Source organism: Engraulis encrasicolus, chromosome 23, assembly GCF_034702125.1.
Source record: "Engraulis encrasicolus isolate BLACKSEA-1 chromosome 23, IST_EnEncr_1.0, whole genome shotgun sequence".
NCBI lineage: Eukaryota > Metazoa > Chordata > Actinopteri > Clupeiformes > Engraulidae > Engraulis > Engraulis encrasicolus.
Window position 1 is genome coordinate 5,763,767 of NC_085879.1, and position 14,407 is coordinate 5,778,173.

At 41.2% G+C, this 14,407-nt stretch overlaps 1 protein-coding gene across 3 annotated transcripts in view; it reads right to left on the reverse strand.

The window, feature by feature from the left end:
* Positions 1-11,627: 11,627 nt before the first annotated feature.
* sec24b (SEC24 homolog B, COPII coat complex component) overlaps positions 11,628-14,407 on the reverse strand; it is a 37,204-nt gene continuing 34,424 nt past the window's right edge. For all 3 annotated transcript variants that reach the window (XM_063190465.1, XM_063190464.1, XM_063190463.1), the window contains one exon: positions 11,628-13,129. In XM_063190465.1, the coding sequence (XP_063046535.1) occupies positions 13,015-13,129 (115 nt within the window). In that variant the 3' untranslated portion in view covers positions 11,628-13,014. The remainder of the gene's footprint in view (positions 13,130-14,407) is intronic.

Consider the following 14,407-nt stretch of genomic DNA (forward strand, 5'->3'; position numbering starts at 1 on the left):
ACTGTATGATGATGACACAGCGACACAGGACAGGACAGGAGGAGCTCACTGAGCCCTGATCCTGGCTCGCTCGTTCGCTCGGACACACCGCACCGCACGATGTGTGAACGTCATGTGCCGAGACACGAGGCCAGGCCGTAAGCTAAAAGGGTGGCATACGGAGCTCGCACTTCCGAGACAAAGTGTTACAGTGATTAGAGTGTGTGAGCGAACAGCCATAAAACAATCTGTAGAGTGTGTGCATATCCTGTACGCCGGTGTGTGTATCCTGTATGCATCTGTGTGTGTGTGTGTGTGTGTGTGTGTGTGTGTGTGTGTGTGTGTGTGTGTGTGTGTGTGTGTGTGTGTGTGTGTGTGTGTGTGTGTGTGTGTGTGTGTGTGTGTGTGTGTTCAGGTGCGCGTCCATGCCTAAGTGCATATGCTTAAGGAAAGGTTAATGTCTATTGACCATTTGATAAGCTTGCTTTTTTGGGTTTTTTAAAGTACAATCTTGTGAATGTGCATATTCTCCCTGGTCATGGGGAAGGCAAAGTAAAAGCAAAAGTCTGCCCTGAAGAAGGCACTCATGCCGCTACGCGTGGGCCTTGTTTTTAATATGTCCATGTAGGACCTGTCACATCAATAAAGACATTTTAATTTGGAGTGCCTTAGTCAGAGAATTTATTCTCATTTTTTGATCCTGGAAGTACTATACCTTGGACTAAAGAGCACCCAAACCCAAGAAGCCAACAAACTATCTGGATAAGAGCACGCCATACTCCACAAACTACAAACCCCAACTCCGGTGAAGTTGGGACGTTTGGTAAACAGTGAATAAAATCAAAATGCTATCATTTTCAAAACATTCAATCTATTCATTAGATGGAGAATAGTGAAAAGACAACATATTAAGTGTTTAAACCGAGAAAAAATATTGTTTTGGGGGACATATGTACTCATTTCTAATTTGATAAATCGGTAACACTTTATAATAAGTACCCCTTTTTAGGCATTACTTAAGGGTTAGTTAAGCCTTATTTTACCATTAGTTAACCCTTAGTGAATCACGAGTTAATCATTATGTAAGCATTATTTCTCATTTCCTAACTATTATCTACTACCGTTAGTAAATGGTTAGTGTGTGCTGATATAACGGTTCGCTAAGCAAAGTTAAGCCTTAAATAAGCCTTATTTTAACAATAGTTAACCCTTAGTAAATAACGAGTTAGTCGTTATGTATGTGTTATTCCTCAGTTCTTAACTATTATCTACTACCATTAGTAAATGGTTAGTGTGTGCTGATGTAACGGTTCGCTAAGAAAAGTTAAACCTTAGTTAAGCCTTATTTTTAACATTAATTAACCCTTAGTGAATCACGAGTAAGTCGTTATGTATGTGTTATTTCATCATAAGCAATGCTTATCAAGTCATTTGTTAACGGTTTGGAAAGCATGGAAAGGTTTTCACTCTAAAAGTTCCCCAGATATGCGCAAGTAGTGAGTTGTAACTTCTTGTTAATGCATAAGCAATGCCTAACAAATCATTTGTTAACGATTTGTAAAGCATGGAAAGATTTTCACTTTAGATCAGTTCCCCAGATATACTTAAGTAATGAGTTGTAACTCCTTGATAATGCATAAGCAATGCTTAACAAGTCATTTGTTAACGTTGTGGAAAGCATGGAAAGATTTTCACTTTAAAAGTTCCCCAGATATGCGCAAGTAGTGAGTTGTTACTTCTTGTTAATGCATAAGCAATGCCTAACAAATCATTTGTTAACGTTTTGTAAAGCATGGAAAGGTTTTCACTTTAGATCAGTTCCCCAGATATACTTAAGTAATGAGCTGTAACTCCTTGATAATGCATAAGCAATGCTTAACAAGTCATTTGTTAACGTTTTGGAAAGCATGGAAAGGTTTTCACTTTAAAAGTTCCCCAGATATGCGCAAGTAGTGAGATGTAACTTCTTGTTAATGCATAAGCAATGCCTAACAAATCATTTGTTAACGTTTTGTAAAGCATGGAAAGGTTTTCACTTTAGATCAGTTCCCCAGATATACTTAAGTAATGAGTTGTAACTCCTTGATAATGCATAAGCAATGCTTATCAAGTCATTTGTTAACGTTTCGGAAAGCATGGAAAGGTTTTCACTTTAGAACAGTTCCCCAGATATGCGTTAGTAATGAGTTGTGACTTCTTGGTAATGCATAAGCAATGCTTATCAAGTCATTTGTTAATGTTTTGGAAAGTATGGATAGGTTTTCACTTAAAAAGTCCCCCAGATATGCGTTATTATTGCGTTGAAACTTCTTGGTAATGCATAAGCAATGCTTATCAAGTCATTCGTTAATGTGTTGTAAAGCCATAACAGGTTTTCACTTTAGATCAGTTCCCCAGATATACTTAAGTAATGGTTCGTAACTCCTTGATAATGCATAAGCAACGCTTAACAAGTCATTTGTTAATGTCCAGAAACATCCATGAGGGGCAGTCACATGAGCCTCAACTTAGGCCTAGGCCTACTGTTTGCCATGCTACCAGTCATCACACACTAACCATTACAAAAGGGTTAAATAAGACTTCACTGATGCTAAAGCAAGAGTTTACAAACCGTTACCATACATGCCTAATAGTACTTGTTAATGGTTAGGTGGTAGGAGACAACAAAGAGATAATGTTTTTTTCATAAATAAAGGTGGGTTATCAGACATTTTAATGATGGTTTACTAATGCTTATCAGAAGGTTAAATCACCATAGACGAATGATTAATTAACAGTACTTAATCATTTCACAGAAATACATAATGAATGACTCGTGATTCACTAAGGGTTAACTAAGGCTTAATTTTGTTTAGCGAGTAGTTACATCAGCACACACTAACCATTTACTAACGGTATTAGTTAATGGTTAAGAAATGAGACATAACACATACATAACGACTTACTCGTGATTCACTAAGGGTTAATTAATGTTAAAAATAAGGCTTAACTAAGGTTTAACTTTGCATAGCGAACCGTTACATCAGCACACACTAACCATTTACTAATGGTAGTAGATAATAGTTAAGAAATGAGGAATAACACATACATAACGACTAACTCGTTATTTACTAAGGGTTAACTATTGTTAAAATAAGGCTTATTTAAGGCTTAACTTTGCTTAGCGAACCATTATATCAGCACACACTAACCATTTACTAACGGTAGTAGATAATAGTTAGGAAATGAGAAATAATGCTTACATAATGATTAACTCGTGATTCACTAAGGGTTAACTAATGGTAAAATAAGGCTTAACTAACCCTTTAGTAATGCCTAAAAAGGGGTACTTATTATAAAGTGTTACCGATAAATGCAACACGTCTCAAATAAGTTGGGATGGGGATCAGTGAAATTTAGTAAACATCCAAATAAGATAAAACAACAAAAAAAGACCATTTCAAAATGAATTGTACTGAAGGACAATATAGGTGTCCAGGTATAAGATCATCACAGAGAGGCTGAGTCACTCAGAATTAAAGATGCAAAGGGAATAATTACCATAGTTATTACATACATTTTTGAATTCCCTTTGATTTACCACGATTGAGTGTATATAAGACATATTTTTGTTACTAAAATCATTGTATAGGTTCATGACATCATGAAATATATATTGGCTGTAGTCTCACTCTAGCACTCCAGGAATTAGAGCTATTGAAAATTGACCATATTAAGAATGCTTAATGCGTGCAAATGATACAGGGGTGTAACATTCTCCTAAGCACCTGAGCTCACTTGAAATAGACCCAGAAGACATGGGAAACTGTCCTTTGCTTACAGAAGTCGGCAGAAGTTGTAGAAGTCCATTCTTTTTGACAATAATAGAGCATTGCACATCCTGTTCTACAGTGAAAATGGACCATCCAACTTGTGTTAGTGCTAGCTTCAAAAGTCAGCCTCCATGATGGCATGCGGGTGCAGTAGTGCATTGGTTAAGATGTTCTCACTCATCTGTAGAGTTAAATACAGTGCTGAATGGCATAAATGGGTTTTAAACAGCATGAAAAGCCACTCATGCATTATATTTTGAAGGGAGATATTCGATTACTGCCACATAGTAAGGTCAAATTGCATTCTCTACTAGGTTTTAACAGTTTGGCTCCATCATAAGGACCAGCAGGTGATAAAATGGTGGGCTTTTGGTCAAGAACTGTCACACTGTAAGCACTACAGAAAGGAAAACATTGCAAAACATGACAAGGAATACACCCACCATTTAAGCTGGTGAAATCATGTCCAAGATAGGAATTAACACTGTTTTTTTAATATAAATTCATCAATCGGTTAATGTATTTAACTGTTAAGTGTTGTCTTTTGTTTTGTTTTTAGTCTTCCTCGACATTTGCTGCCATTTATTGTCCCCGTCCCAACTCTTTTGAGACGTGTTGGATTTATCAAATTAGAAATGAGTACATATGCCCCCCAAAACAATATTTTTTTCTCGGTTTTAACACTTAATATGTTGTCTTTCACTATTCTCCATCTAATGAATAGATTTAATGTTTTGAAAATGATAGCATTTTGATTTTATTCACTGTTTACCAAACGTCCCAACTTCATCGGAGTTGGGGTTTGTAAAAGCAAAAGTCTCTTGCTATTTTGCACCCCCTCTTTTGCGACAAACACCGCTATCTTCCTGCATTTCCTGCTAAACAATAGCCAATTGTTTGGTTACAGGATATGCCGTGTCTGTTGCTGAAGTCAAGACTACACCTGGAAGCTCCATGGCTGCTTGTCCGCTCACCATTATCTCCGTGAAATAATCTCTGGGATTCTGGACATTTCTGTCTGTGTGTGTCTGTGTGTGTGTGTGGGCCATGTACAACATGTTTACTCTCCTCAGAGGGAGTACAGGGGAGGAGATGATGGATTTATCAGCAAACGACTGCTTCAGATCTGATTTTATACATTCCAGACACCCAACAGAGACTGAGGAGAGAGAAAGAAAAGCAGTTTGGGTCCATTTCTTGGAAAATGTAGTCATTCAACTGAGAGGGAGAAAAGGAAACAGTGACATCGTGTTTGTGAAAATATCAAAGAAAGGCTTGTTGTAGTGGGAAGAGAGAGTTTGTGGAAGTGGGTGTGGATGTGTGTAAAAGACTGGGCAGCTAAGTGCGAGGTTAAACATAACATAGCTGGTTAGCATGTGTGCTGGTACTGTTTGCTGCCAACTGCACGCTCTAGCTATTGTGCAGTAACACCTCGCAAACCACATGTGCCCCACCAGAAATGGGGAAGGAAACCTCCCAGTGAATGTGTGTGTGTGTGTGTGTGTGTGTGTGTGTGTGTGTGTGTGTGTGTGTGTGTGTGTGTGTGTGTGTGTGTGTGTGTGTGTGTGTGTGTGTGTGTGTGTGCATACTGTAGGCACATAGTGTGTGTGTGTGTGTGTGTGTGTGTGTGTGTGTCTGTGTGTCTGTGTGTCTGTGTGTGTGTGTGTGTGTTGCACACAACACGGGCACCCTTATGTGTCTGTGTCCATCAAAAGCGAAAGATACAGCTTAGAAGTTGGTCATGTTATTTGTGTCCTACACTATATGAGTGTGTCTACAGACTGCAGATGCACTCTGTGATGAAGGTGGTGTATGTCGGTGGTGTTGATGTGAGAAAGAGGAAGAGACAACCGTTTGAACTGGGTGTGTAAGCATGAAGACAGATAAGATCAAAGACGACTGAGTGAGTCACGGTATCTTTATGTGACAATGAGGGCAAATCTGTGTGCCTCCTTCACACAGTTGTTTAAGACATATTCTACAGGGAAACCCAATGTTCTGTTATTTTGTTGTAACCCACTTAACGACGTCGACGTTATCTTAGCTTGGGTTCTCTGATAAAATGTGCATTGCCAATCAATGGAGGTCCTGACAGCCATTGGTGCTATACCTGGCCCTCATACAAAACACTAAAACGTTTCCATTAGAGAAAAGAAATGAGCTCCAAACTTTCTGGGTCTGAGGGCCAAAGAGCAATTTTCCCTCCAAAGCGCTGGCCAGACTGAATACTTGGGAAGTCAAGGCTCTTGCAAATGAACCCTCGAGGCCTCTTAGAGAGAGAGAGAGAGAGAGAGAGAGAGAGAGAGAGAGAGAGAGAGAGAGAGAGAGAGAGAGAGAGAGAGTCAATGATTCATTAGTTAATTGTATATTTCCTGAGCAAAGAATGTATCGCCGTTCAGAAGCACGCTCGTTATTCTACCAAGCAAGCCACTTCCTGTGTGGTTTTTAGTGAGAAAAAATACACACATCATGCCCCCATGACGATGGTAAATGGTGCTTTTCCTGAGGACGGCATCAGTGAAAGGTGCACGTCGGAGCAAAACAAGCCATATTTGTTTGTTTATCCACACAGCCTGAGAGCAAGAGATTGCATTGCGTTATGTCAGGGGGTCAATATCTGACACGGAAAAAGGCCAATATTTGTTTGGATGTCCTTGACCGACTATGTCAGCAATTTAGACAAGACTAATCTCGCTAAAGGGAAAGGCTAATAACAGTAGTCAGGATACGGCATATTTTTAGCCTCGGCCAGGGGAAGGAGAGGAGTAATTGCGAAGCATTTAGCAGAACATTGTACAAGGCCGTATTATCTGTTCAATTTCCTTGTTCAAGTCAAAGCAAACAAGGCATAAGCCTTAGCATCTACACACACATGCACATGCACACGCACACGCGCACACACACACACACACACACACACACACACACACACACACACACACACACACACACACACACACACACACACACACACACACACACACACACACACACACACACACACACACACACACACACACACAGCTTTCCTCTGCCCGGCCACAAGACCTTTACAACCAAACAACCTCCACTGAAAAAAAGCCAACGGCTTTCCCTCATCTCTTTGATACTCATCTGTGAGAAATCAGCAGTTCAAGCCATGCCCCCTAAACAAGCTCCACCACAGGGTATAAATAAATATGCATATTAAGAACTTGTGTTCCGTGGTAATGATTTCCCTGCTTTTTGGCAGTAGAAGTACAGTGTTTTGGCCCTCAAAGCATGTGCAGCTAAAGCTGACACGGGAGGATTTAGTGTGCGAGAAAGGAGTCTTGGTTGGTGGCTGCGGGGTAGTAATTACTCTAGTGTTTAATTAAGACCAGGTGGGTATCACATGTTAAAAAGCCAACTCTCTCTCTCTCCACCACCATCACCATACTGTAAGGATTGGTCACAGCAGCCCGTGTTGTAAACAGCTCCAGTAGGAGGTCTCCAGGGTGTTACGCCACGGCTGGGGCCTGCTGACAGGGGGCCCAGGGTCTAGGGCAGTGGTTTTCAAAGTCGGGGTCGGGGACCCTTGGGGTCTATGGTTGTGAAAGGGGATGCACAGAAAAATAGTGTGGCACGGCCCATGTTAGGGGGGCCTTGGCTGGAATGTACTGGTGCAAAGGGGTGTGTGTCATGATAAAGTAAAAAGCCCTGGTCTAGGGAGAGGGGAAGGGCTAGAAATAGGTCCCCATTAAATTGTATAAACTAATATGAGGGGAGGGTATGCAGATGATTTTGCATGGGGTCCAGTCAAGGCTATCAGCAGCTCTTCCACAGTTACTGCATGCTGCAGCCTACTTCACCAAAAGTCATCTACACCTGTGTGTATACATGGGTTCACCATGTTTATAAACACTATATTGTGAGGAGGGGCAAGACATTTACAGCCAACCACATGAGCTATTTTTTTGACGGTCAGCGGTTTCCAACAATCAGAGATTGTGTTATGCGCAGCTGGTGTCGCGCAGCCAGGAGAAAACAAAAATGTATAACCCATGTATAATTGCAAATTACTATTCTTTCCTTTTATCACTTTTCTTCTGGACCTCTCCCTATTTGCACGTTAGCTGGCCCACAGACTGTACACAGATGCTGAGGCCATTCATTAACCATTTGCAGACACTCTGTGCCTTGTTAAAGCTGGCATTAAATTTTGGGGTTGGCTTTGAGATGAACTCTGTAAATAAAGTCAGACTCGATGTCAACTCACGTCGTATATCTTAAGTCTGCGTTCTTACTTTTTTCATTATGCATTTTGGTTGTGCGTGTCTGCTTCAGTTCGGCATAATCTGAGCAGATGGCAGCAACTGTGGATCTCTGAGGCCTTTCCCAACCTAGACACACAAAAACACATTGATATCGGACATCTGTATGCAGATGCTGAGACTGTCTATTACCAATTTATTGGAAGACTGTGCTTTTTCAATGTTGGGGTAAGGGCTGAGGTCAGCAAACAAATGAAGTTAAAGGTAAGGCCAAGAAATGTATAACATCAACTTTTTCTTATCATGATGTATTTTGCTTGTGTTGCAAGTGGATCAACAGGAGCCAGCAAACACATCTCTGGGTCCAGGGCAGAGCGGGGAGGGCAGAATGGGGTCATATGCGTATTTGTACATCTTATTTACAACTTCAAGAGTAAGAGTAAGGTAAGACTTTCACAGAAAATGCATGTACTGTAAGTGATCAAACCAAAGATTTTATATTTGGATCAACCTTTAAACTGTCTCTAATCGTACTCCTCAAACACATTCCCTGAGTAAATGTCTGCAACCACAGATCTCTGGGGCTTCCTCAGACTCACAGACAGACAGACAGACAGACAGGCAGACAGGCATTAATATGGGTACAGACAGACAGGCAGACAGGCATTAATATGGGGTATTTTTTCCATGCAGAGGTGCTTGTAATAATAGATTCACAGTTCTGTGGTGCCTTTAACAGGAAACATGATCATCACCCATGTGAGGATGAACGGGGGCCATGACGGATGTTAGGGTTGGATCCATTTCAAGTGCCAGTAATAATAATAAGCGATCATATGATGATGTGTTGGCTATATAAAGACATGAATAACACTCATCGCTCGGGAAATGTACAATGAGCTGATGAAGTGTTGATGGAGTAATAAAGACACGCAGAAGAGCCTTTTATGAACTTCCATATTAAGAGGTGAAGCCAGAAGTAAATAAGAGCCACAGACATAGCCTGGCTATCCTGACTGCAAGTCTGTTGCAGACTTCAGTCAGGTCAGGCAAACCATCCACAACCCCTTCAACCAGTCGCATCATGAATGTCAGCTAGACATGATTTGCCTGGTCAGGCTTGTAGTGGCAATAGTCAGTCAACCACAGAAAAGCCTTTGAGGAATTCCTTTTCAAGACAAGAATTCCAAGTGGATATTCCCATTTACAAAACATCTCAACACAACAAGGTGTCAAACACTAACTAAACTGGCAAATATGACAAATACATACAAGCACTTACTGCCATTGGTTACCATAATGACATATTAACCTCATTGTCACCAAAATGGTAATGACCAAGTCTTAATCGGTTACCTAAGACTCCTTGCATTCATTGTCATAGCATTGTCGTTAAGATGTAGGCCTAGTTGAGTGTTGTCAACAAAGAGTGAATAGGCTACTACTCCCCACTAACTGGCAAATATTATGACAAATAAATACAAGCACCGACTATCATCCATTATGATATATTAATACTACTTCCCATATTAAGTGACTGATTCAAAACGGAGATCACCAGCATTCACACAGAACACAGCAGCTGTCAAACACTACAACTGACAAATGCATGACAAGCACCGACAAGCACCTACTGTGTCATGATTATCATAATGATACTGATACTCCCTCGCCTCAACACCGAGTGACTGACTGCAGGCGATTAATTTGAAGCATCCGCCTCCTCCTAACGGTAAGCCCATGATGATTCATGCAGTATTGTCCTCCTGTCTCCCGGCTCATTGTGACATATGGGCCCGAGTCACAGGGCAGCGTTATGCTCTGACCTAAGGGATCAGACCTGCTGCCATGGCCTCTTCCTCTGCAATATATCTTTCAGCCTGCCATGATCTCCTGCCCTGTACTGGTGAGCCAGGCACTTTCACTATGTGTCAGGAATCTGGCTACTGTCAATAAGCCTGTGGTACTTGCTTGTGGGCAGATACTTTGTATGAACTAACTTTGAAGCTACTGGGCCTTACTTGAACTAACCAGTCCAGTACTGTACCGTTTTCCCATGAGTTAACTTACGTGTATTAACCCTTTGAGGAGTAAGAATTTTCCCCCAGTTCTTCTAGAATTTTACTCAAACACTCTACAGCAAGTCTGTGTTAAAAAGCTCGCAAAGTCCTTCTGACATCATAATGAGAACTCAACATTTTGGCAAAATTCTAATCGCATACGTACAATATTGTGATGGTACTCCTCAAAGGGTTAAGTGAGTGCAATGTGATACTCAAACTTAAATCACAAGTTAAGCGTCATTGCCTTCAGCCTCCCCCTTGGGAAGAAGCTTCAGAAAAGTATTTTGTTGCAGCACTGCATCAAAACACAGCAGGTGTGTCAGTCAGTTTCTAAGACATTCAAAAAACGCTGCAGGCTTAGAGAGCACTGCAATTTGAACTCCTATGTATGACCTACATATCGTTTGCAATAAAAGTGGACTCTGTTTTTGGAATACAACACTGAGCTATTGAAATACAACAGCAGCATTATCCTGGCAGGCTAGTGATCTCCAGTCACCATCACAAATATTCTGCTCTACAAAGGCAAAGTGCATTAACTACGCCAACATTGAAACTGAGGAAAAATGCCTTCAAAGCCTTGGTATGGTTGAATATTGTAGTTCATGGACATTTGGCAGAGGTGGAAAGAGTACAGAAAATGTGTACTCAAGTAAAAGTATCTTTACTTTGCCTAAATTCTACTCAAGTACAAGTAAAAGTACCTATCTAAAAATCTACTCAAGTAAAAGTAAAAAGTACTTCACTTAAAATGTAATTTGAGTAAAAAGTACTTAGTTACTTTTAATTAGCTTTCCTCTTGAGAATGTCATGTTTATTTTTCTTGAATATCGTCCTCCATAACCTCTATCTCTTGCTTGACACGAGCCATCATCCAGTACATTGATACAAGATAGTAAAATAGTGCAAATGCTGTGTGCCATCCTGCACAATCTTTCATTTCTGGCGGATTGTGGCATTATTGTGCATGGCATTTTGTCTCTCAGTCATTTTTTTTTTACTCAGTACTCAGGCCAGGTTCCAGTGTAATTGAGTAAAGTACTTGGGTCAAAATGTACTCAAGTACAAGTAAAAGTATTAATTTAAAAAATTACTTAAAAAGTACAAAGTATTCATAAAAGCTACTCAAGTACAATATTGAGTAAAAGTAAAAAGTTACTTTTCCACCCCTGAAATTTGGCATAGCAATATCTCTGAAACTGGACCATGCGGTTCTGTCACAAGATAAAGGAGATCTATTGAAGACCATTTTCAGTCTAAACTAAATCTAGACAAATACGACCAATATGACGAAAATCGGGAACCAAAAAGTTGATTCCTCATTCCAACCAAGTAAACCTTGTTTTTTCTAAGCAACGAAATAGACATCAGCGGACTAATCCAGGTAGCACATGATAACATAAAGAAACAGTATAAATTCAGCTTCTACTGGCTCCCAATATCACTGGTGTCAGAGTCGACACGGACACCTTTCTGTCTAGACTGAACACAGCTCAATAGGACCAAAACTGATGAACAGACACCAAAAAACAAACCAAACATCTCTTTTTTCCAATTTTAATCAAGAAGCTGGTCATAAATTATAGCACATAAAATATGTTCTTTTTCTTTTTTTCCTTCCTTTTTTGTCTTCTAGCCCCAGATTCCCAGGGTTAGAAAGAGGGTAGCAAGTTCCGTTTTTTGTGTCAGTCTCTGAAAAGAAAAAGAAAAAGAAAAACAAACCTGGGGGTTGATGGGGATAGTGTTGCAGCTTGAGAAAATCAACACGCATGTTGTGTGGTGGGGGGCAAAACAGCAAGGGGAGGGGTGTGGAACATGGCCCGGAGTGGGTAAGAGAGGATGACTGGGGCCTCCTTCAATTCGATGTGTTCCCAAACAGTGTTTCAGTGGCATTTCTACGTTCCAAAAACCATTCATCCTCATTTGTGCAAAAACAAAGTGTTCAAAAGTAACAGACAGAGAAACAAATAAAAACAAATAAGTTACTAAAGTGTTCAAACAATTCAAAATGAATGGGGTGAAGGGAAAGAGGAGGGGGGTTGACCTAGGAGAGAAGCAGTAGTGCTACTCCTGTATGGAGCATGTGCTCTATGGAGCCTTCTTGGGATGTGGAGTGGAGTGGAGTGGAGTGGAGTGGATGGAAACTACTCCTTGTAGAGATGTCCTACTGGGTAGTAGAGGAAGTTGGATGGAAGGGGGGCAGTTAGGTAAGGGAATGTTTCCTCTTGAATGGGGAGCGAGAGCGAGAGAGAGAGGGAGAGAGAGAGGGAGAGAGCGGGAGAGAGCGAGAGAGAGCGAGAGAGAGAGAATAGGGAATAGGGAATAGAGAATAGAGAATAGGAATGTGGAGTGCTGTAACAGAAGTAGTAGATCAAGGAAACATGATGATGGTGGAGGGAGTGTAAAGGAGGGAGGGGGGCGTAGCAGGGACAGGTTCCATGAACTACTGCTGTTCCACCTTCATCTTTTTCTTTTCTGGTTTCCATCTCCATTCAACAACAAAAAAATGTCAACAATGGAATAAAAAAAAAAGTCATTGGCAGAGTTTCGTTTTTCCTTTGTGCTCCCCTTTCCATTTTTCTTCTCCTCATGAATGTCCATCCTATCCATCCTACCCCCCACCCCACCCAACCCCCTCCATTCACCAACTTCCACATCCCCTACAAACAATCTCCTACCCTAAAGGGGCTTCCTGCTAAACACACACAATGTCGTCAACTAGGAGCTGAAAACGCCACAGAGGAAGGGGTGGGTGTGTGGGGAGGTGGAGGTGGGGGGTTTGCAGAGTGTTGGGGTGGGGGGGTGGAGGTGAATCAGGTGGCCAGGGGAGGGCGTCTGTGCACGTCTGGCCTGCTCGGGGCCGCCTCTGCCCCTGCGTGTATGTCCTCTTATGAGTGTGTGTCTTGTTTGTGTGTGTGTAGTCGGCCTCTATTTGGAGATCTGCTGCTGGATGTGCAGGAGGAATTCATAGTAGGACAGGGCCGACTCGGAGCGATCCTCAATCAGGTGCTGGAAGAAGCTGCTCTTCGCCGACGCCTCGTCCCTGAAGGGAAACAAAAACATTGAGGGTTTACAAATGGTGTTAAACACTGGAAGAATGAATACACATGCTTTTAAGTGTGAGTGTGTTAGTTTTAAATTACACATTCAGTGTCTGGCGGGTGGTAAAATTAAAATTCAATCCTCTGGATTATGACTGCCACATAGTTTTACAGGCAATGAGATACACATAGACTTGTGACATTGCACAATATATTGCGCAATATCACATGCATTGTCACATGTGTCCCTCCTAGAAAACTACCCAGTCAGCTGGATTTATTATATGCAACTGCCAGAGAACCAGTTGTGCATGTGCAAAGGCTGCCAAGAACACACAGCTCCAGACCAGGTACTGTATGTGCATACCATCATTCATCCACACATAAGGACTGGTGTCACTAAAGCGCACTCACACAGGCACGCACGCACGCATGCATGCACTACATGATACTGGAGACTCACTTGAATCAGTTAGTCACACAATCATATACGATAATCGTGAATGTGCAAAGTATGTACAGTATCCACACATAAAAACTCTTGATAATTCAGCACAGACAGACAGACAGACAGACAGACAGACAGACAGACAGACAGACAGACAGACAGACAGACAGACAGACAGACAGACAGACAGACAGACAGACAGACAGACAGACAGACAGACACCACCCAGATACTGCAAGCTTACTTGACCACATAGAATGCAGGAGTGAAGCTGTGCAATCACTCACACACAATATTACAGATTTGGTCTATGCCTACCACCTTGTATCCACACATACAGTATATCACGAAAGTGAATACACCCCTCACAGTTTTGCAGATTTTTGAGTATATCTTTTCATAGGAAAGCATTACAGAAATGTAACTTTGACACAATGATTAGTGACCTTTTAACAACATATTTAACCGCTTACATTTCTTGTTCACTCAGAAAAAAAACAAAATACAGCCATTAATGTTTGAACATGTACTCACAAAAGTGAGTACACCCCAGATTAAAATACGGTAGAGAAGGGGCTATGTTGGCTCGAATCGTCTCGAAATGAAACAAAATGACAAGGGAGGTCATCAGTGTGCGTTTCAACCTTTCTTTGCATTGAACTATTACATTTTGAGTCTGCATCTGGCTTAAATAGATTGGTGTGAGATTTGAATGCAATCCTATGGAGAATATCATGATCTGCTTCAGTAGTCACAGTGCATGTTGACATGCATGTTTCTTTTAGGTGTATTTCAGATTGCCAATGTTGACAGCATTCATGCATCCCCAAAC